This window comes from Mycteria americana, chromosome 3, assembly GCF_035582795.1.
Source record: "Mycteria americana isolate JAX WOST 10 ecotype Jacksonville Zoo and Gardens chromosome 3, USCA_MyAme_1.0, whole genome shotgun sequence".
NCBI classification, from domain to species: domain Eukaryota; kingdom Metazoa; phylum Chordata; class Aves; order Ciconiiformes; family Ciconiidae; genus Mycteria; species Mycteria americana.
This window is the reverse complement of record NC_134367.1, coordinates 15,719,523-15,743,819: the sequence shown is the minus strand read 5'-3', so window position 1 is coordinate 15,743,819 and position 24,297 is coordinate 15,719,523. Positions and strand designations below refer to the sequence as shown.

General features: G+C 43.7%; 1 protein-coding gene across 1 annotated transcript; it reads left to right on the top strand.

Moving 5' to 3' along the window:
* Positions 1 to 33: 33 nt before the first annotated feature.
* Positions 34 to 21,466, top strand: TRIB2 (tribbles pseudokinase 2). The gene is made up of 4 exons (XM_075497919.1): positions 34 to 125; positions 1,041 to 1,460; positions 5,464 to 5,756; positions 19,124 to 21,466. The coding sequence occupies exons 2-4, from the start codon at positions 1,191 to 1,193 to the stop codon at positions 19,590 to 19,592; spliced, it is 1,032 nt and encodes a 343-aa protein (XP_075354034.1). The 5' UTR covers positions 34 to 125; positions 1,041 to 1,190; the 3' UTR covers positions 19,593 to 21,466.
* Positions 21,467 to 24,297: the final 2,831 nt, after the last annotated feature.

The following is a 24,297-nucleotide window of genomic DNA, read 5'->3' as shown; positions in this document are numbered from 1 at the left end:
GCCGGGCCGGGCCGGGCCGGGCCGGGGCGGGCGGCGGCGGCGGGGCAGTCAGCCTGCGCGCTGGGCACCGTGCGGGCGTGCGGCGGCCGGCAGCGAGGCACGGAGGCAGCCAGCGTCCCCGCCACGTAAGTAGCTATTAATACGCCGCGGGGAGACCATGCCTTGCTGAAGGGGATCGGCGCGGCCGTCCCTTTCCTCCCCCTTGACCTACCCCCGAGGAAAAAGAAAACAAAACAAAACAAAAGACTCAGACAAAATCTGCAATTTTTTTTTTAAACGATTGCAGTTTATTCCCCACCCCCGGCCTTTCGCTGATTGCCCCGCCAGCCCCTGCAGTAAGAAGTCAGCCCCTTTCTCGCCGTGCTGGTTTTTCTTTTCTTTGTGCGTGAACTACGTTAAACCGCCGCGAAGGCAGCGAGCCCCCAAAGAAAAATCCCGCTGTGCAGTGGAAACGTGCAAGCGTTCCTCTTCCCTCGCCCGCGGTCGCACTTTTTGTTCTGTCGAGGCGACAGCGACAGCGCGTTCCTTTTCGCCGGCGCGGAGCGGTGCGCGCTGCCCCGCGCTCCGCTGCCGTTCCCCGTGCCTGCGCGGCCGCCGCCGGTGCGCGGCCCCGTCCGCCGGGGCGGCTGTGCCGAGCCTCCCGCCGCGCCGAGCGCTCTTTGTCGGCCCGGCCGCTGCCCGCTCCAAGTTAAATGCTCCCTCGCTATTTCGCGGGGCATTTTCGGAGCGCCCCGGGCGCCAGCGGCGAGGCTCCCGCGCCATCTACAGCCCGGCCGCGGCAGCGCGGCGCTGCCTCGCCGTAGGAGAGAGAAAGGACGATCCCCGCTGCGCGCAGCGCGTTACCTAACCTTTTGTTTTCGCCCGCGCTGCGCGCCCCGCGGGAGCGGCGGCCGCCGCCGAGGCCCGGCCGCCCCGCTCCGCGCCGCCGCCGCCCCCCGGGCACCGGGCGCCGCTGCCCCGCCGCCGCGCTGCTCCGCTCCGCGCCCGGCCGCCGGCGGGAACAAAGGGCCGCGGGCTGAGCGCTCTCTCCCTGTGCCCAGGACGCGGCGCTGAGGCTGGTCGCCCGCCGCCGCCGCGCTCCCGCTCCCGCCCCCCCCCGCCACACAAAGGCAGCCGCAGCTGGACGGGCGAGGGACCGCGCTCCACGCCAGGGCTCCGGTGCAGCGTCTCGGCTGGTCTTCTCCATACTCATGAACATACAAAGGTCAACCCCTATCACGATAGCACGATATGGGAGACCGCGGAATAAAACCCAGGATTTTGAGGAGCTCTCGTCCATACGGTCCATCGAGCCAAGCCAGAGTTTTAGCCCGAATCTAGGCTCGCCGAGCCCGCCGGAGACCCCGAACTTGTCGCATTGCGTTTCTTGCATCGGGAAATACTTATTGTTGGAGCCTCTCGAGGGAGACCACGTTTTCCGAGCCGTACATCTGCACAGTGGCGAGGAGCTGGTTTGCAAGGTAATGCCTCTCCTCCTTGTTCTCCCCCTGGGTTAGCCTGCTGTCGTGCGTTGGTTTCCTGTGTCTTGCAGGAGGGCCAAGCACGGTGGTGTAGCTCAATTATTAAACAGTTGAGAAACAAAAGCCAGGGCGACGGGATTAAAGGCGCATCCTGTAACTTTTCCCTCTTTCTAGACAATGGCCACGTTAGAGCGGTGGCCCGCAGCCAGTTCTGCCTCTTACCCGGGGGATATTGTTCTGGAAAGAGCCGTCCTTCAAGTAGGTCTTAACGTGAGTTCAGATCAGGAGACAGCCTCATCTTCCCCACTCTCACTTTTCAAAATGGAGTAGGGAATCCCCAGCTAATTTTAAGGTGTTGGGACCTGCTGGCTTCCTCGATTTTTTCCTGTGCCTTGTTCTGTGAGTTGGGGTACAGAAGAGGATGGAGAGGTGGGGGACACGTTGCCATCAGCTTTGTCTTAAAAGTGATTTAAAAAAAATCCACATCGAATTAATCAGCCTGAGCTTCCTCACCGGGAGGCTGTTTGCAAACAGCATCCTCCCCCATTGCACAACTGAGCAAGAATAAAACCTGCACACCTACGTTTTTAGAAGAGCAGACAAAATAACTATCCCACTCTCTGTAGCCTGCCTGCTTGTCTCTGCTTCCTCCCAATTTGCTCCTACTATTCAAAGGTGAGCTGTGGGAAAAAGAAACCCACATGCGTGCATGTCTGTGGAGGGATGTTTTTCTCTCTTCAGGCTGAGGGAATATTTTCCTTTGTTCCTAAATTGCGATTCTCATTGTCTGTAGTGAGCCAGACTTATGCCCAGCAAACTGAGGCAGTACCCGGCAGTAGTTTTTACAACTACGTAGCAAATTGCAACCTTGCAACGCACGCTGCAGTGTTTGTATTGTTCCCAAAATATGGAATTGTGCCATTTGGCTATCTTGGGCAAATTTCTAGTGTCGAACTAACTGCAAAACAGAAAAGTAGACGTCTTATAGCTTATTCGTATTCCAGGGGTTAATGATAGTATTGCTGACTGTTTCATACTTTCTCATACTTGATTCATAAGAAGTTATGGACTAGACTGTAGCAGGGAAGTGAAAATAATTGCTCCTGTTTGCTGTTTGTGAACATTGGAGTTCAGAGGGCAATTTAAATATGCTTACTGATTGAGTTATAAAACCTGATGTTAATGCAACCTAGGACTTTGTGTGATTATTTAGGGGAAAAAAGGGCCCGTGACTTTGCAAAGGACTAATATTGCATGCTGAACTGAATGCTTTGTTACTAGACTGAAACAGAACATGAGAATTTCTAGAATGAAAGCCCTGCTCGGTGCAGTAGTACAGTGCTGCACTCTAGGACATTGGCATCTTTTCATGAAATAAACAGATCCCACAAAGCTGCTGCTCTGCATGAAATTATAGGTGAACTTGCATAGCAAGTAGTAAAGCGGGGGCTATGCTCTTCTTTGTTTCCTGTTTGGGTTTGCAGGATTAAGGCACTGTTTTGATAACAGTGTGAACAGCATAACTGCAGCTCACAGAGTGGACTTTATTTTTTTTTTCCTTCCCTTTAAGCTGTATGTTTTTGAGCTGATCCTGACATTTGAATAGTATCAGTTTTTCCATATGTGCGAGGCACTGCTTCTAGCTGCGCTCCAAAAATATGATCTTAGCCTGAATTGCTAGTTTGTGAATACGCAGTTGTCGATCCTGAACTCATCTTAATTTAATGCGTGCTTTAAAATGCCTGCAGTATCATGACTACTATTTGTCAAGTAGCCTTCCGGCTGAGAGACCTGCTATCTGGTATCTTATTGAAGATGCTCTTAGAGATTGCTTGCAGAAACATTGGTTTGGATAACAGACACATACTGATGATTCTCAAGATTCATTTGGCTGCACCCACTGACTGTACAGATGCCGTTATTTGCTTCAAGGCTCTGTGGCATCCAAACAATGGTAACTTCTCACTTCCAATTCCAGCAAGAACTAAATCAAATTGCAGCTTATTGGACATTTGCTGAATTGAGGCCAGGGATCTTAAAAGCTGGGATACAAAGAAGCCCTTTATAAAAAGTGTTCTAGATTGTAGCAGTATGATACCACTTCCCATCTCCCCCCTTTCAAACATAGTACTGGTACATATCCAGACCTACTTATTTAACATAGTCTGAGAACCACAAAATGTAACTAATTTATATCAGGATAATCTGGTTAGGAGAGAATTCCGGAAAGGCTTTTTTTCACATGAGGGCTTGAGCTACACGAATGTTCTTGCTTAAATTTTATTTTATAGCAGCCGCTTTGTAGAAGAGCCATTCACTTACAATGTAGTAGTTACAAGTTTTGAGATCCAAATGTCAATGAATTCTCCTCTGGAATGAATTACACACCAGGGATTTTGGCAACACCCCCTCCCCACCCCTGGTTTGCTTCCCTGGCGCACCATGTCACCAGAATGTCTCAGTGCTAATCTACCCCCTGTAAAATGTGTTGGATCTGTTTGGCAGTCTGCCTGTAAGGTTGTTTTTGCCTGTGCCGGAGCATAGCAGCACAGGTACGGGGTGGGGAGAAAGAGGTGTGTGAGGAGGGGGTGTCCCAATTTCTTGGGGTTTGGGTCCTTTTCTGCGGAAGGAGTTTGTTAGGATTGTGCTCTGAAGCATTAAATGACTCAGGTTTTGAAGCTGCAGGTAAATTTTGATTGAACCATATCTGTCTCAGTTTTGAAAGCTTTTTAAAGCTTCAAAGAAAGCAGGGAGATTTGCTTCTTGGAGAGGATATGAATACCTGCTATTGGAATACAAATACTAGAACACAAAAAGAAGAAAAACAATTGCAGTTTAAACCAGTTGGTTAGAGACTTATAGCAGTTCTTCATTTTTATGTCCAGTTAGAATGACATATGACTACCTTAAATGCTATTTACCAAAGTAACAAAACACCCAAGAGTAAGTTACATATTAATAGAATTTTTATGCTGGTGGAAGTGCTAATCCCTTGCTCTGTAGTACTTCTGGAGCAGGTATAATTAAAAATAAAAATCACTCCTGTCAATACTTTGCTCATATTCTCTTAGCACACTGACTTCTGTTATTCTCAATGAAGTCTTTCTTCTTGTAATGTGGGCATTTCTCAATTGACTCAATACTGATTCATTCGTCATCACTAGATTATAGTAACTTTTTATATTTGGGTTTCCCAGCAGCCTTTTTAATTCTTACAGCTCATTCATAAGATCAGTGATAACATACTTACTAGTAAAGGGACACTTTGCTTTTAATGGAGCACTTGATTGAAATGCAGAGAGTTCGGGGTGGTTTTGTCTTTGCCTTTTGAAGCATGTTTGTCTGCACTCCGACAGGCAGGGCTATTTCCCCGGTTGTCCTTCTGATCTTATAAACAGCCATTGTAAAACTGAGACTTTGAAAGTGAAAGTGACTTTGCTGTTTGTCAGAGATGAAAGGCAGGCAGGAAGTAAATATGAATAGCGCTAGATGATATTTTAAACCCCCAAATCCTTAAAGCTCTAATGGGTTAATAAAATCAAGAGAGAGAGAAAGGCATGTGGATCAGTGTGGATTTAATATGACAGCTTCTCTCAATACAAAGCTACTGGCCGTATTCTCTATGAGTTTATTTGGATGGAAAATAGAAGATAAACACATTTCCTTCAAAGTACTGCTCCTGTATGTTGCTGGTCTTCAGAGCTTAATTCAGATTACATTATTCTAAATTTGATCAGCTATTAGCTAATGAAACTATTCTTGCTACAGGTTTTGAAAACTAGCCTTTCCTGTCAAGGTTATGCGTATGTTCTGTGTGGGGTTATGTAGTCTGTTTTATCTTGTCCATAGTGCCGTGAGCTTGTGACATCCTGTTTACATCGGTGCAGCTTCAGCAGCAGCATAAATTGTACTTAGAGATGGTTCTGTTAACAGAATTAGATGTACCATAACTTCACTGTCCTTCGTGTCACTAACCCTGGCTTTACTGTCATTGTTCCTGCAGGTGTTTGATATTGGCTGCTACCAGGAGTTATTAGCACCATGTTTTTGTCTGCCTGCGCATAAAAATATCAACCAAATTACTGAAATAATTCTTGGGGAGACAAAAGCATATGTGTTCTTTGAAAGGAGCTATGGGGACATGCATTCGTTTGTTCGTACCTGCAAGAAGCTTAAAGAAGAGGAGGCAGCCAAACTCTTCTATCAAATAGCTTCTGCTGTTGCACACTGCCATGATGGTGGACTGGTACTGCGAGATCTCAAGCTGCGAAAGTTTATTTTCAAGGATGAGGAAAGGTAAGAGTCTCCCTTACTTTCCAGGGGGGGGTGCCTGAGGTCAGATTCAGAGTTACAGGATGCTGTGCCTTCATTGTCACCGTATCGTTCGTTTGTGGTGCACGAGGTGTTACGCTTCCTTTATTTTCCTCTGCAACCCAATCATGGGATGGATGTGCTATTTTACCTTCTGGCTTAGGCTTTGGAATAAAGTAAGTATAGAGTGCCATTTGCATCTGTGCCTGGCCTCTGCATTTCCACCTAGAGGAGCACCCTCATTCCTAAGGAGGGGACATCTCCTGGAGGAAGGCTCTGCATAGATGTCTGTAAGAGCTCCGCTATCAGAAATGCTGCTGGTGTTAAAAGAGGGAAGGAGCAAAAGATCCAGTACGTTAAAGAGAGTTGGGGACTGAAATGGGTCATTCTGGTGAGGAGGCATGAAGAGGAAGAACAGCCAAGTGGTTAATGCGGACATAGGTTGGAGGGAAGGACTGCTTTGACGACAGCTTCTTGGTTCTCGTGCTGGGAGGGGTCTGGAGACTGCTTCTGAGAGTATTATGTGGTCACTGATCATACTAAGACTAAAACTGCCTTGCTGTGTGGGTGCCTGTTTTTAGTATCAGAGCTGTTGTGGTACTTGGGGAACTACCCTGTTTTGTTTGTTTTTCTGTTTTTTTTAATCTCGCACTCTTGTGTCTCAATAAATGGTTGGTAAATGATTTGGGGAAGGAGTATGGGAAGACAGGGAAAGAAATTAATGCTGGATGCTCTGGATATATTGTTGAAGTGCTATTTCTGATGCTGAGCCATAGCTATACTGGTGTACCTGTGGACACTTCATCCCTCTTTCCTTGTGGTTATCGGTTTTCATTATGTTACATCATGTACTCACTTGCAACTTCCACATAAAGCACCAGAGTAATGAACACTGTCAGATTAATGTCAGGCTTTCACAGAGGGATTAAATTGGAAGATGACCATTATGAAAAAAATGAAACTAAATGGGGGCAGAGCCTGCCTTTGTGCTTCTTCATGTCTTGGTAGAGGATGGGGAGATGTTTTTCCCTTTTAGTATAATCCCCTAAATTGTCTGAAAGCTTGTTCAAACTGTTGCAGAGTGAAATGGATGTTCTGGAGAGCTTTGTTAAAAATAACCAGTGTATATCAGTTCCATTTGGGGCTGTTTGGGGAAGTTATAAGCAACAGCAGAGGCACATAAGTTTTCTAAAGGCTGGGGAACTCCATGATCTGAGAATCAGAAAAAACTAATACAGAATTCAGTCAGGAAAGAGAAGTTCCTGGCCTTAAAATAAAAATGACAACCATCTATACTGTTTAAATATTCTCTACTTAGATTTTATTACAAGCTGAGTTTTGCAAAATAAACGTCTCCTTTTAATCTCTTTACAAACTGAAAAATAAAAGACATATTTTCACTTCTTAATTCAGTTCAGGCAATTCTCTGCAAAGCAAATAGCTATTCTGTATTTTTCTACCACAGCCCCGATATATATGATTACCCTTTCCTTCTCTTCAAATAAAAAAGCCTAACATGAAACTAGCTTCATGTCCGTTCAGAGAGAAATGCAAAGCAGGTAGATATAAACTGCACTTTCACAACTTTTACTCTGAGTTTAATAATTAAACACCATTATAGCACCTTTGCAGATAAGAAGGAAACTTGTACAAAATAGTTGAGGGAGGGATTGTTTTCTGTTGTAGCTGATAACGTCCTAACGTAAAATGGATTTTTTTCCTGGGGATATGCGTAAACTTGTGTGGTTTTGTACGGACAGGACTCGGAGAAACCCTAGGGCTCACCCTAACTTTCTGCTCTAAGCAAAGGCAGCGTGAGCTCAGGGCAGCGCAGTGGACACAGATGTGGGCCCATGCTGAATATTTTTGAACTCCTACCCTGCCGCTTACTAGGAACTGAATGCAACACGAGGCACAGGGCCAAATCCTTCAGCCACCCAAGAAGAGTGGTGCGTACTATAATAGCAGTGTTTGCTTTTATGAATGTTTTTAACATAACTGCAGTCTGCAAAATCACACAGTTACTCACTTTCGAACAGTGTTTTCTAATTATACAATAATTCACTTTAAAGGTCAAATACGACTTGCTGGTTATTTTTAAGATAATCATAATGTGGTTTTCTTCTGGATGTAATGTTGATTTGTAAGTAGAGAGGTATTGTAATGCTTTCTCTGCTAAATAAACAGAGAAGAAATAGTGTGAGATAGAAACAGAACCAAATAGCAACCGTCTTTTTTAACATGCTCTGATCATCAGACTGTAATCAGTCATCACTTTCAATCTGCTGCTATATTTAGGCTGAAAAATCTTCCTGGTCCTTCCGGGTTCACGGAGGTGTTTGTGTGTTGCTTGTAACCCTCCAAGCTCGTGTTTCCCTGAGGCTGCTGGTGCTGGTGAGGGTGCCTGCGTGCTGAGCAGCCTGCCTTTCAGAAGCTGCCGGCGGCGGCAGTGCCTGGGAGATGGGTGCTGCATATGATCTATTGCTCTTTGATACCGGTAATGAACCAAGGAGGAAGAAAAGAGGTGAAAATGATGTTTTGAGAAACGTGCGTGAATGCCGCTGCTGCGTGTTGCCCGTTCTTCAGTGGAGCTCTTTCTCAGTGGTTCTTTTCCTAACTATTTCTTCAAGTCTGTTTTTCTGCAGTTCACCTTTAGTACCTACTGCTTTGAAACTGTCTCTTATTGAAGAGTCTCACAGCTTTTATTTTGGTAGAAGAAAAGATGGGAAATCCAGCATGCAGGCAACACGTGAATGGAGAACTTGCTTCTTTTATTTTTTTAGTAAGATACTTGTCTGCTCTTAGTTGAGAGCTGCCAGACTGGAGGAGCCAGAGAGAATGTGAAGGATATATAGAAGCAGTTCCATTCGTTTAAAAAAGAAAACCAATTAAAACATTTCTTAGTACATACTCCTTCCATTGATCCTAATGATAGCCTGGTAGTTTGATATGAAATCAGAGCTCCTGGAGTTCTGCAGACTGGTACATAACAGCATTGAAACTCTTTCCACCTCATTCCCATTATCTAAATTGCAGCTGGAATTTGCAAAGATTCCGACTTCTGATCTAGCAGCAGTCATGAGTGCTCTTTGCTCCTCCTGATGTCACTGCTAAGAATGCATGTTATTTGGATGTTGCAAATTGCAGTGTCTTGGGATGTCTGTAATGAACTCTGGGAAGTAAGAAGGTGGAAAAAAGTAATGTTGGAGGCTGGTAGCACTAAGCATTTTATAGGTGTCCTGATTTTACTAGTGATGTTCTCTTGATGTGCTAAATCAGAGGTAGACTGTGGTGGTGTGTTATGTCTTACTACGTATATGTGTAAATACATCAGCACTTAAAATGAAATCCAAAATTCCACAGTGTAGAAACAAACAAAACCAATTTGTCTGTGTTTCAAGGTACTTTATCTATAGCTTCTTTTAATCCTGAACTGCAGAAATCTTGAAAATGTGGTGAATTGCATTCCATGAAAATGATGTGTGCTGTTGCCAAGCACCTTAGGTCTTTTATGTTTTTGGGATTTTTTTTTTCCATTTAGTTTAAAAGAAGGTTGGGGGATTGTGGTTTCTGGGATGCGTATGTGTATCTGTGGTCTTTTAGTATTGAAATTTCAGAGTTAAGCTCCTTAAACCTGCAGCTGATCTTGATGAAGCAAAACTTCTAAGATACTACAGCATGGCTGGAAATGTTTTGTAAGACTGGGTTAGCAAGCAGAAGCACATCCATTAAATGAGGGCAGTGACTTTCAGAGCACTGAAAATATGGAAAACAACACTGACTTGCTATGCTGGGTCTCACCAGACTTTTAAAAGTACCTATAAGATTCTTGAATACTTTAAAAATTAGGTCCTTAAACTTCTAAATAAAAGTTGAATCCAAAACAGTAGAGATGAGCTAAGATAAAACGTGGTTTTGTATGTTTTCTGCTTCCATGCGTCTTGGTAATTTTTTCTTGTCCTGGATATTAAGCCAGGTCAATGCTGATACTGTGGGGCTCTTGCTTTTGATTATTTTTGCTGTGTTCATGCCATGGTATTTACAATTTTCCTTGTACAGCCTATCCTCATAGTAGGCCCTTGGGCAGAGTGACTGGGCCCTTCTCCTAGCTAGTGTCCTGTAAGGATGTTGCAGAATGGGCAGGGCTTTTGGGTTGTGCTGAAAATAGCACTATACACAGTATATAGCTAATAAAGCAGTTCATCAGTCTGATATATAGCAGATGCTTTGAGAAGGAGCCACCTCAAAGATCTCAGAATTAAATCAAGCATTTCTGTGTTGGTTGTTCCAATGGTTTTCTTAATACAAGAACATTTCTGCTGTCAGGGAATTATTAATTTCTTTAGTGCGTTTTTAAGCCTTTAATTATATTAAAATATTAGCTGTCGTAATATTTGAAGCTTAAAGACCTTGTACATTCATCATACTTGTTGAAGGGAAAATTAAAATAATTTTGGTATTTAGATATTGTAATTTTCCTGTATTCTTTGAGTAAATATGCAAAATGGTAGGCAGGTGGGATTCAATAAAAATAAATAGAATTTGACACTTTTTGCTCTGCGCCAGGGGAATGGAGCCAGTACAATACACTAATTTAGAAAGCCTGTGTTAGAGTAACATATTTATTTGGTGCTCTTAGAATGTTTTTTTTCTTTTTTTTTTCCCCTCTAGAATTTCTCAGCTTTGAGTGGATGATGCTTTAAGGTGACCTAGTTATGTTGTTTGTAATCCTAGTGATGCAAACCTGATCCCACCAAAAAATACAGAATGCATATACTGACCTTTTTCCAAGTAGACCTTTCATTTTCTTACAGTTAGTAGTAAGTTTCCTCCCCAGCATTTGTCAAATTGTAATGCAGTCAGCTGCTTTTTCCCTGTGGTGTTAGAACTAGCTGTTTTACTTATGATTCAATAGAGAACAGGTAAGTTAACACTTTCCCTAAACCCTAGAAAGAGGGTCCTAAAGTGGAAGAAAATTAAACAAAACAGGAGAGCTCTTTAAATACCAGAAGATTTAGGAATAAACCCAGTCTTCATCTGTTTTGTCATTTAAGCACTTCACATTACCCTGAATGGGGCCACAGGACCAAAAAGCGTAACTTCTTCAATAGTGGAGAATCACAGGTCAGATTTCAACCCAGGTATTATTATTCCTAGAATATGGGGAGGAAGGAGAATTTCTTCACAGGCAGCAAATCTCTGCTGTCAAACTTGGGGGATGAAGCAGTTGCACAATTGTTTTCCACAGAAGGGTTAGTGCTCCCTTTTGCCTTCATGTGGTTTGGTTACTAAGCCTCTGTTTTCTCCTGGTGTTCCTGGGAGCAACGCGCTTTGGATTTGTTGGGAATGCGGTACCCTTCCCAGCAGGGCGCGGGAGGCTATCTGGCTATCTGCAGATGTCGAACATCACGCCAGCCCTGTGAAGTGCTTAAATCTCCTCCCGAGGGCATAGATAGTCATAGAGGTTAAGTGCTCTGCCTAAGGTCATAAATGAAAGCAAAAGCCAGGGAAACGTTGGCTGCTGGCTGGCCCTGGGATGAGAGCAGGAGCTCCAATGGACTTTGAGTCAGCTCAAGGCCCTTCAGTGAGACTATGAGTGGTGAGAGCCTTTGCTGTAGTACCCAACTCTGGAGTTTGCAGAAGGTTTTACCCTTGGACTGTGCTATCTTTTGGTATTTGGCTCATAGTCGGCTCACCTTTTTTTCTTCACTCTTTCTTCAGTCTTTTCCCCTTTGCAGCTTCATATGCTAGCTCTGCTGGAGGGTCGTCTCGAGGTGCAGACCCATGCCATGCTTGGAGCAGAAGGGGAGCCTTGCTTGGGAGTTTGCCTTTAGGCTGGGCTCTACTGCTGCAGGTTGTCCCCATGTCCTGCCCGGCCTTCCCAGCCATGCTGTGTGACTTTCCGAGAGGTGCCTCTGCCTGAAGGCTGAATGCTGTGTTATGTGTTGGCTGTAATGCCAGATGTGGTCGGTGTGGTTGAGTGCCCGTCATGAGATGCCCGTCACGGGACTGATCTCACTGAGGATAGGTGCTCTGCAGTCCTTGGAAGTAGATGTCTCTTGAGACATCTTGCATTAAGAGTTCAAGAGGTGGTCATTTTGAAGACTTGAAAACCTCCATCTGTAGACTAGGTGCAAAATCTTCCATGTTGATTTTTTGAGTGAAAACTGAGGACGTCTGTGGATGTCTGTGCTGGGGGTGAAGAGGGGAGGCAGGGAGCCCAGCTAGCGGCAGCTGCAGTGGGCTGTCATGGTGAAATTCTTCTGCTGCCTTTTCTTCTAATTGTCCTTATTATCACACTGTGAAATTACTTCAGGCTTGGGAGGGAGAGGAAAGGCAGAGATTGTAAACAGGAGCCAACCTGGAGTCTTAAGCACCTGCTTTTTGGTAGACGTGTATTGCTTGGAGACAGGTTTACAGACACCTAAACAAAAAGGTTTCCAGTGGGGTTGTGAAATAGTGGCCCTGCTTTATCTTAGAGGTGCTGAGCACCCACTGCAGGCTCAGAAAGTGTAGGACTTTTTTTCGCAACATGCAGTTGTGTTAACTAAATTTTGGTCTCCTTTCCCTTTGGAGCTTCACCATGCGTCTTATGAAAAGGCCTAGAAAAGATGGTGAGCACAGCATACAGTTGACAGCAGAGCCTTTTAAAACTCTGACCTTCAATGTGATCTAAAAAGATAAAAGTGAGGAGAAGTAGCTGCTGTGAGCCAGATGCTTATCAAATGATGGACTCCTCACAGTATTGCAGCCGAGCTCCTCCGTGGAAGGGTCTCCATTGGATTTCAGAGCCCGCACCCCAACACACACATCACTACCTACCTACCTACTTGGTGGGGAACGTGTTGTCTCCTTAGGCAATAAGGGCATGGAGGAAACTACTAAGTATACGGCATACATAACAGACTGTTCCCAGCAATCCTATTTGAGTGTTGTAAAGCTGAGGTCTTTGGGGCCCCAGCCCTTCCTGGAGGTGTGCAAGGGGGTGGTCTCAGAGCATTTTTTAAGTGGAAGTCTGTAGGAAAAAAAGCCAGCTTAAAACAAGTTAAAAGCCCTAAGTTGCTGGGTCCCGCATGTTAGCAAGGGGGTGCGGGGCAGGGCTGAGTGCGCTGATAGCATCCCTTTGGAGGAAGGGTGGGGGATATGTAATTTTTAGAGGCTTCCTCATTCTGCGGAAGTACCAGTGAGGAAATCTTCCCTTAGGAACAAGGTTCATCCTGTAAACCTGTACTGCCTGCAAGTCCCAGCTGTCTTTCGAAACATATCCTTGAGCCTGTTTCATTATGCAAGAGACTGTTTGTCTGACAGCCTTTGTGCAGGTTTTGGGTTTTTTTTTTCCCCCTGAAGTTGCGTAGGATGTTGTGCGGTGAACTCCCAGGCTGTGTGCTGTTACGCACTGGAACGGATCTTACGGTGAAAGGAGCAGGATTTAAATTGATGGCATAACATTTCCCCTCTGATCCCGTGTGCCTCGCCGCCCCCGGAGGAGATCGGGTAGTTCTGAGTTCAGAATGACTCCTTGCACCGAGCCACAAATCACTGGCGCAGGGTTTCGTTAGCCGCCTTCCCCATCTCACTGTCTCCGTGACGGCAGCCTACTTCTGCATTATTTAGGAGAGATTGCCTTAGTTAAAAAAATCAATTAGCAAAAGATAACTGTTTCCAATGTCAAGCTTCCCCTTTTTTTTTTTTTTTTCCTTGTGACTCTAATGGCATGATTGCATTCATGCTCGTCTCGTCTTTATGATGGGGTGCTAGCAACTGACCTTGATTAAATGACCTGTAAATTATTGGCCACATAGGAGCAATCCCTGATGTACTGGGCAGTTGATGGCTTGAGTGCCTCTACCTAGGGAAAGGCTTTCCTGCCCTCAGTCAGAGTAATGTTAAAATATGAGATAGCATTGCTTGGATGCCTTCATTTTTTATGTGTGGGGGGAATATTGTGAGGCACCTCTTTCCTTTAGAAGTTGCCATTTTATATTTACCTGCAATCATATTAATAAAATGGCAAGTCAGATGGTGATGACGGTTGTTTTCTGATCTCTGGAGGTATGAGGCTGCTATATAGAATCTGTAAATCTGCATCATCTAATTTTGACCCAGCCTGAATAGCAAGTGGATGGTGTACCTGGAGTGTCCGTAGCAGTTTGGCTTCTCCAGTCTTCTCCCAAAGCAGCTGATCTGGCTGTCGTCTGGGGGATGATGCTGCACTGGGTCTGGTCTACAGTTAGTGTTTCCAAAATGGTAACAGTGGCTCAGCTGTGGTTCAGGTGTTACTTCCCATACAGATGGCTTGGGGGACAGACTGGAAGCAACTGGTTTCATTGATTCAGGCGTGGGCTCCTTTACTACTGACCTTTTATTCACTGCAGTGGAGATATTTTCCTCTGAAACACTCAGACTTTCAGTCAGTATTTCTGCTTTAAATGTTCCAGATATTTTTTTTTTTCCTCCTGCCTTATGAGCTTAGAGCCCTCTGAATAATTCCACTGATTTTGGTATGGAAATTGTGTTTGCTTTTGGAAGGCAAGTGTGAATGCCGGGTTCTTACAGCCCTGGCTTCGGTGTCAAAAGGCAGGATAGCAATTTGCCAGTAGCCCCTAAGCTGTGCAGGGAGCAATAATGCGAATCACTCTGAAAAAAGTGTAGGATGTGCAACAAAGCCGTCTGCCAGAGACGGGTGCTAACTCGGGAGGTTGCATTGAAGAATCTTCTGGAAGACATTTAATTGATTAGGTTTTGTTACATTACTGAAGAGCAAAGTCTGAATGCAGTCAAGTAATGAATGGCATATTGATAAGAAATTCAGAGTGGTATTGTTTTTCATGGGTTTCCCTGACGGTTTCTATGGGGACAAAGACGCATTTCCCGTCTGAGTGCTGCTGCTGCCCTCTGATTGCACTTCTGTGGTTTCATTCACCAGTAATGGGAAAGCATTCATAGGCAGAATAGCTTCCCCTTTTTAAATAGCCATGATTCAGGGTTGTATTTTTTTTAATGCATTAGACTAATGCAGTGTTTTATCAATGATCTGATAGATGCATAATGCTCTTTTTCCAAGTGCTTATTCAGGGTCTGCATTAAAACTTGAAATTATGTACTGTAATTACATAAGCCTTGACAAAAGTCTTTGTTGCCCTACAGTATGTGTACAAAGTGATTCTCATCCGGCTTTGGCAGTAGTTTACATTTGAACTTTAGGGATTAATTTTGTTGCAACCATTTGAATGGTCGAACTTGAATGCTGATGCTTTTGGAAAACTTTCTTTCTCTTGTGGGGGTCCTTCAGTTGACTAATGTGAGTTAATTATTTAGAGAATGAGAGGTTTTTTTAGAAATGTGACTTTAAAAAAAAAAAAAGAATGATTTTTCTTTGTCCTTTTTCTGCTCTGTGATGGGAGGCACTTCAAAGCTGACTGTGATTTCACATCTTAGTGTTTGGTTTTGAGTCTGTCCCTTGCCTGCCAAGTGTCAAATTTAGGGTTGTCCAGTTACTCTGCAATTGGATGCACTCCCCACCCTTTGCTGTGGAGGTTCTGTATTCTCAGAAACTACTTGCAGTTTTGAGGGTCTGTTTGTTGTTGTTGGCTTTTATTCTTTTTCCTGGATATTTGATTTCACTGCTTCCTCTGAGAGAGTGTGTGTGTGGGAGAGAGAGATTGCTTCTCATCCAGGGTGTCTCTGCATTTCTGTGTATTTAGACTCCCCTCTTTCCTGTTCCCTTCCACCCCCCAAAAAAGCTTTCTGGCTTGCAGAAAACGGAGCTCTCTTAGGCAATGCTTGAAATGCGGAGGAAGGGAAGGCCAGCCAGAGCTGGAAGCTGTTTCTCGCAGAGATGGGGTGCTATGCGCTGGGAAATAGCAGCTCCTGAGCCAGGCCCTCCTTTTCGATTGCCTGGGAAAAACGTGAAATAACTGTAAAAAGGGGAGTGAGACTTGTCGTTTACACCTGCGTATTACCCAATTGTAGTACGATTACAGACTGTGTTCTGTATGCGAGGCTGAGGTGTGTGAAGCCACCCGTCACTGGCGAAAACAGGCTGGAGTGGGTCTTGTGGTGAGAGTGGCTTGCGGTGAGGGGTGCCAGCAGAGCTGAACCAGGGCCCTTGGCAGCAAAAGCTCGTGAGCACTTCTGTGCACCCGCTGTGCCAAGCAGGCGAGCCGCCGTGCCGGCGAGCCCTTCCCTTACTCCTGTGCTCTCCTTGCTTTAAGGATGGAAAACCTGCGTTGACACCTTCTGCAAAGACACCCAACCTTACAAATGAAGACAGGAACACCTGAGTTGCTTCTGGTGGTAACTGGGAGGGGGAGAAAGTCGCACTGAGGCCATGTACCCGGCAGTACGTGCTCGAAGAGATGCAGCTCCTGCAGTTTGCGAGGGAAATGGGAACCTGCGCGGAGTGGCGTGTCCAGTGCCGTACTGGCGCTGGAGCACTGCCTCGTTGCAGAGGAGCCTTTTCACCACTTGTACCTTATACACGAGGGTGTTACTGGTTGAGGGTTTGGGGGCTGGTGAGGAGGGAGGAGGAGGACTGAAGGTGATGTTTTTGTTTAATTCGGGACCTTTTGTTTCCTCAAAGCCTGTCAACTCAGCAGGATGAAAAACCTAGTTTGAGTGTTTGCTTCATTTGGCCACAGCTTATGGAGGAGCGGGCAGATAAGGGCCAGCTGTTGTTCCATTTGCTTGCTTAAACAAAACCTGCTGTAGCACGTGCGGAGGGCTGCAGGCTGCAGCACCTTGCAAGAAAACCAAGTCAGCGATAAGGCTTTTGTATGCTGCTTCTGTTTTATTATCAAGAAATGATTTCTCCTGTTAGAGAAAAAGATTAATTTTTTGACACACCTTGCAGTCTGCTCTTTGTGGTTTTGTACTGTGTCCATTGTAGAAAATAAGAGATTAGGGAGTTCCAGTAATTTTCTGTAATATAAAATCTTCTCATTAACTGTTTCTCTAAATTCTTTGGCAACTCTCAGAAATGTAAAATAGGATGGGAGAGTAAACAGCGTTTCCCTGTGCTATTGACACTGGGATGGCAGGAGAGCGTGTGTGTGGGATGAATTCCCTCCTGTAAGTTGTTTATAAATAGCATGCTCTGCCCCGCTCCCTGTCTGTGTGTTCTGCTTCTGTTAGTTAGCAGGAGCGAGTTGATGCTTTCCTGTCTGGCAGTTCAGTAACTTAATGCATGTTTGAGTAGCTGGCCTCACCGTTTTATTGCTATACATACTTTTCTATGGAAAAACTGAGGTGGGCAATGCAAAAGGAACCACAGCTCCTGTCCCTGCCTTCCCTTTCATTTCCTCCCCTCTGTTCTCTGCTCTCCTTGGCGTTTTTTTTTTTTCCTCTGGGTGTTTCTCCTCGCTGGTCTTCCTATGCTGTGCAGGTGCAGGAACATGTCGAAGCTGAGCATCGCGACAGGACTCTTCCCTAGTCACTCTCCTGTTTTGGACCCTCTGAGCTGTGTACAGAGGGAAATTGCCGTGGTCTTGATAACCGTAGTTAAGTTTCTCCTTGCAGCCAGCTTCCTGTGTGAGGTCTTGCTGCCGTAAAGTATTGTTTGAGTGCTAATGAAGGGGTTGTCCATGGCCAGGAGAAGTGCTGTCAGGCTGGCAATGGGTAATTAATAACGAAGCAGGTGTGTTGCGCAAACCCCGTCAGCATCCGCACTGGAGGAGAAAACACTGGCCTATTTAAGGAGAGAAGGAGCTGCCTTGACACACTCTGCTTGGGAGCCAGGTATTCTGAATTCGGTGTTTATGACTTCCTGATTCGAGGCACGTTGCCAAAGGGGCTTTCACCTCTGCTAGTAAATGTCTCTAGCTGTTGAAAAGGTCCAAGTGTCATTATGAGAGTTTATGGCACAGTTGCCTCTGCAGTACTCCACGGAGTAAAATGCTCTTCTGTTGGTTCAAAGAAGATAGCACTGAGCTGCCCTGGAACCAAGTCTAAGCCAAAGCTGGCCCAGCTGTCTTTTGCGACTCAAGCCCAAGCAATGTTGTCTTCAGTAAACATTTAAGAAACAGGGCTCTCCTTGTCTGTTTTAATGCCTGTTAAATGATGTGCTTTAGTCAAGAGACACGAGTTCTGCTTTCTGAGATGGAGTTCAGTCCCTGCTTGTGAATGTCTGTGGTATGGGAACATGGCCATGACACAGGGCTAAGAGTGATCATACAGACTGGTGAGGTTGAGGGACGAGGACAGTAATACCCAAAGCTGAGTTATGATCCCGAGTTGTTGAAAAGAAAGCCTGCGCTACTGCTAGGTCACTCTTCCATCCAGATGCACTGGACAAGCCTTGTTGTGTTGTAGTGATTCTGCTCTTAAAACCTACTATTGCTGGCAAATAGTCTAAAGGGTAATCGGTAATCCTTTTGGATGCCTTTAACAGGGACAGATTTTTAAATATAGTTACAGACACTAGCAGTGAGAATTAAAAAGAAAGAAAGGTTACATTAATCTAGTGCTATGACAAGCAACTCAGCCCTGTGTTTTTTCTGCTCCTGCGTGATACCCACAAGGGAAGAAAATTCTTGTGCAGAGATAACTGTTGCAGCACAATGACAAGTTCACAGTGCTTTGCAGGCAAGAGGAGTTTGCAATCTAGATAAGGCATCCCTGTCATCTCTCTGCAGGCCCTTGGCTAGCCTCTGTTCATTCAATGTGAGGGGCTCCTCTGGTTTGGCTGGGGAGATAAGCTTGCTGTTAATCTTGGTGGCATTCAGCTCACCTGATATCCCTTTGCCTAAAGGTCTACTTAGGAAGACTGAAATCTGTTAAAATTGCTCTTCCTTAATGCTGGGATAAAGAAAAATGTTGGTTGGTCAGAGGGATCATTTAGGGTCAGAGTGACCATTTTATTCCTGTTGAACTTTGTGGAATTACAGGTGCAAGTAACTGCTCACCAGTGTGAAGGTGTCAAAATAACCTTGTCTAGTTAGGGCTAGGGTTGTATTTGGGCATGAGTCCTACACAGGTACAGCCAACACAGAAAAAATCTTGAGGTTTACGTCTCCTTTTGGAAACCATATCTATGTAAAACTTACCAAAGACATGAATATGGCAATTACTTTTATCTTTTTAAGACCTTACTGATGACCTTACCTACTGTATCTGAAATCTTGTAGCTGTGTGTGTGGCAATATTCCCTATATGTCTCTGATATCTCTAACCAGTATAGAAGAGACGGTATCAATTATCTGTAACAAGTGCTGTGAGTGGGATTTTAAACTGATGCACTTCTGCAGTTGTTGAATTTTGTAGACTATTACTATTATAACCATGTAATTGTAACAGCTAGGAATTTGGGTTTTGATGTTTGCTTACCTTGATGGTTTTGGTTTCTTTGCCCACAGGACTAGAGTGAAATTGGAAAGCTTAGAAGATGCTTATATTTTAAGAGGAAATGATGACTCTCTTTCTGATAAGCATGGATGCCCAGCCTATGTGAGTCCAGAGATCTTGAACACAAATGGCAGCTACTCTGGCAAAGCAGCGGACGTATGGAGTCTAGGTGTCATGCTTTATACCATGCTAGTTGGACGCTATCCTTTCCATGACATTGAGCCTAGTTCCCTCTTCAGCAAGATCCGTCGTGGGCAGTTTAACATTCCAGAAACTCTATCCCCCAAGGCAAAATGCCTCATACGTAGCATACTGCGTCGGGAGCCATCGGAAAGGCTGACTTCACAGGAAATTCTGGACCATCCATGGTTTTCTACAGATTTTAATGTATCGAATTCAGGATATGGTGCTAAGGAAGTATCAGATCAGCTGGTGCCTGATGTCAACATGGAAGAAGACTTGGACCCATTCTTTAACTGAGCACAAAGACTGGTGTTCAGAAGGTACACAACCTGGAGATGGACACATGAAGGAGCCCTTCCTGATCGTGTTAAATCACATCCTGCATCAGCCTAGCTTGGTAGCAAAAGACACTCAGAGGTCCTCGGATTGAGAAGGAACCTCCACAAGGAGCTAATATAACAAATGTAGCATGGGGACAGATTGGGGGGGCGGGGGGAGCTTGCTATCAGGTTAGATTGATTTGGAGGAGAAAAGGCAGCATGGAGCAATTGTAGCTTCTCACCTTTTTGGAGCCAAGGAGACTGCACATGCCAATTCTGGTGCAGCTGTATCACTCCTGTTTCTGTTCCATTAAAAATAGTGGTAACTCACGACAAATAGAAACTTTTTTGCCTCAGCTCACATCTTGGCATCGCACTGTTAGATATTTAACTTCAGCCATTATTCAGGGAAAGTACAATTGGCTAACATTTTTTTTTTTAATCGGATGTCTAATAATTAATGGGATTAATTTAAGAAAAAAATTAGGTGCACAAAGACGGACATGAAAAGTGGGTGCTAAAAACAAACAAAACTTCAGTTCATGTCTCTTGATAGCTATTTTCAACTCATTTCTTCTAAATAAACTACTTAATATTCTTGTCAGGAAATGACATTTTAATGCTTTGTTCCCTTAAGGGGAAGTAACTGTCATTTAACAAGCTGTTCTGTTTTGTGTCAAATGGTTTGTTGCAGGAAGCTATTATAACTCGAACTTCCAGATGCATTACTGCTATAATAGGGGAAAAAAAAGAAGAAAACTGTATAATTTTTTTTTAAAGATATGAGATACTGGCTTCCATATCTGCCATGCTGCACGTATATGACTAGAGAGGGCAGAAAGCCCTTAATCGTGTCTTTATCTGAGAACAGATCTCTTCTTTAACTGACCGGCCCACGTGTAAATAGAGGGCTCTTTATTATTGAAGAAGAGTATTGTGGGTTTTTTTCTTTGAATTCCTCTCAACTTGGGAAAAGAATTGTTTGGGTTTGATTTTTGTTTATGTCCAGAATAAGAAATAAGAGGGTATTAATAAGCTGAACATTTATATTACAGATATTCCTCTTGAAACATACACAGTAATATGCACCTTTTGTATTGTCAAGACTTATTCTATTTATTGAAGAAAATGTCACAGTAGTGATGTATTAAGCCAGTACTTCAATTACGGGTTGACTTGGGATGACATGTTACATGCTGTAGTTAACACACTTCTTTTCTGTTCAGGTATTTCTGTCCCTAAATAACTTTTTATTTAGCTTCTTTTTCTAGATAGCTTTATTTGATTTAGACTGGCAAATGTTTTTATTACTGCTTTTATATTGCTGTATGATACTGAAATCTCTTGGCATAAATATTTGTGTTTCCAGTACCTCAGTTGTTCTGATATTACTGCCTGTATACGTTTTGTGAAGTGGTCATGTTTTTTGGGTAGGTACATGTGGACTCTGTAGTATGTAAATGTTACTTGAATTTGTGCTTAATTATAGTATGTGGCATGTGCGTACAGCTACTTGGCATTTGACGTATGGATGCTATTTGCCTGCCTTGCAGGAAAGTTATGGTCCCACTCTCAAGAGGATGTTTCACAGTTCTTTATCAAGAGACAAAGCTAGCTGCAGCTGACCTGCCTTGGTTCTATTTTGGTAACTAAGAATATAAAGGAGTAATGTTTTTACACTCTGAAGATGGTGCTGTGTCAAGAAGGACTTTTTTTTATTTTATAAGTACCTTATAGGAGGAAAGATTGGTGATGTGCATGGTGGGGTTTTACTGCCTCTGGTGCTTTGTCATGTATTTGGTTTAATGTTTTTGTCCTAATCTCTTCAATAAATAAAATTGTGCATATTTAACTAAACTTCAGTGGTGAATGATGTTCTTACTGAATGTCTGAGGTGCTCCAGGAGCTTACTCTGTTAGGATCATTTAGTTGGTATTTTTTGTGCTGCTAACAAGCTCTTGCCAGACCTGTGAGCTGAGAAAGCTTAGCACTTATATTTACAGGGTAACACACGTAAGCCTTTTCATCAAAAGTTCTACTGTTTGCTATGAATGAAACTGGCTTTTATTTTGTTTATTTTCTTTTGGCTTGTCCCTACCACTTATCAAGCCCATCTACCTTTTTCAAGGAGGGTATTGAAATGCAGTGAGAACTATGTCTTTTTGGTGTTGGGAGGCTCTTTGGCTGATGAAGAGAGGTACCAGAATGGAGAAAGCTGGCACTTGCACTTTCCAAAGTCCTAGAGAAATGTGCATCTTGCATTTGCACCTCAATTCCAGAAAGGATGGATCTGAAATAGCACCTCCTAATTTACTGTCTTTTATTTAAGGCCAGATTCTGTTTCTGTCATTCATCTTGGATAATAATAGATGCAGGTAGCGAGATCATGTAGAAGTGCATGTGGAGTAATACAGTGCTTTGTGAACATGAGGCAGGACAGATGAATCCTGGTCCATCAAGAAAAGACCATTTGAATTGGGCTTTGATTGGAACCGGGATGCAGTCTGTTTTCAGCAGTTTGTGGTTTGAAAAAGCTATAGGTAGCTGATGATCACCCCTAAAGAAACCCCCCAGCCCCAAGCCTCTCTACTTCAGAATAAGAGTATTGCACCAAAACTGCTAGCACCGGGATTACTGTCAGGCTGGCTAACTTTGTACTACGTGATTTCATCCTAGGTTATTCCTGGCGTGTGTTGAATATTTCAGTTGGTAGGTTAAGAATTAAAACCGTTGATTATAGCACAAACCAGAAATGTCATTAACATGTAGAAAGACTTGAAGATCAGTTTTAAAATGATCTGTATGCCTGCAGCCAAAGTTTAGATTACTTGAAACTCTTTCAAATCAAACTCCCACAATAAATGTGCTTTATAGAAAAAAAGCAGATTGTAATCAGTCATAGAAAGGGGGGGGGGGAGCGCTGAGGATTTCCCTCTCCCCCACTAAAACTTATGTGAATGGCTTCTGTTCTGTTTGGGTGGAAGTAGTTAGACCTTATTTTACAGCAACCTGCATGCTTGCTTTTTCACTGCCAGTAATTATATGAAAAATGCGGCTGACTAATGATTGCTCGTTTGCAGTGAATTTTTTATTTGAGGCAAAAGCTTTCTTGGTGTTGCTGCAGAGGAATCCTTTGGCAGCTGAAGTCAGCTTTATAAAATGCTGAAAGGGTGCCTTGTTTTCGGAGCTTCCTTGTCCTTAAAGTGAAACCTGAGAGGGGGATCTGTGATTCAAACAGCTGATTTCTGGCTCTTTTTTTCTTGCTGCTGCATGGGCACTGTTAGTGGAGTACGGGTATAGCACTGCTTGCTGCAGAAATGCCTCAACAGCTTTCTTAGCGCTGCTCAACCCTTGATTTGGGTAGCAACTGCAGTGGGATGCAGGATTTTGCCGAGCAGAGGCTGTCGGAAGGGCTTAGCTGCCTCCCAGTCCTAGGGAAAGGCATGATCTTCTCACAAGTGTGCAGGATGAAAAGCCATGTCTACAAACAAAACCATTTCACAAAACGTGACCCTACGGCAGGCTTTGGGAGAAGAGGCTCCCCAGTCCCTCTGTCTCCTCCACCCCTCCCAATTAAAAAAAAAAAAAAAAAAAAAGACTTTTTTATTTTGTTATTTACTACAACGTTTCTTTTGTCAGTGCAGCACTGTGTGTGATTTCAAACTACAGGCTTTTCTTCAGGACCGCACAAACAAGTGACAATTATTCCTTTGGCACCATGATGTCATATAACCTGATCCCTTAGCCTTGCTGAGGTGTGCATGTGTTACGGGGATAAACAAGTCAATTAAAAAGACATTCTCTTAGAGGTGAAATAACCTTGGCAAACCTGTGTTTCTGAAAACAAAAAATTTAAAAAAAAGCCCAACCCAAGTCCCTAAAACTCCAGACCACACTTTCCTGGCAGTCAGGGAAGAAGGGTATGAAATGTGATGCCAAGGAGAAATTATTGGGAAGGGGAAAAAATAATACTCCTCATCCTGAAATGATTAGGTTGAAATTTGGAAATGTATGAGTGAGCTCTGTGACTAATAGCATAATGAATACCAAAAGAATTAGTAATGATCAGTTCTTTATTCTTCAAGTTTTGTCTAAGGTTTCTATGAAAAACCTGCTAATTTAATAAGTGACAGTATAGCTAACAACTTAACTAGCTTGTAACTTTCCTATTCTTTCAGTAGAAGCAAATGTTGAAAATTGGTAACACGATGAGACAAATTGAAATCAAAGTGTAAGTAAAGCGGGGTATAAACGACTTGTAATATGGTGTAATTCCACTGGAACATGAAAAACGACTGAGGAAAATTTCATTCAAAAAAAAAAAAATAACCACCTTAAATTGGGCCAGTTCCAGCACTGACTTTTGCTTTTCCCAATGTCCTTGATAGTTACATTCTTGGTACCAGTTTCCGTGCCTCCATTTCTGCTTTGTTGACTTGTGAATTAAGCCAATGTAGGCTATTTGCTTGAAATTTTGATGCTCCTGAGATGCCTCCCCAGAGGCCTCTATACAAGTTTGAAACTCTAGGCCATATTTGGCTTGGAAAGTTTTAAGTATATTGGTGAGTGTATGTAAATGTGAGGAAAGATGTATTTACAGTGATGGTAGTGTAAATCCTGAGAAATTAATTTGATGTTATTTGGACTGATGTAAATGAGTGGAATCCATTTCTTAAGGGGCT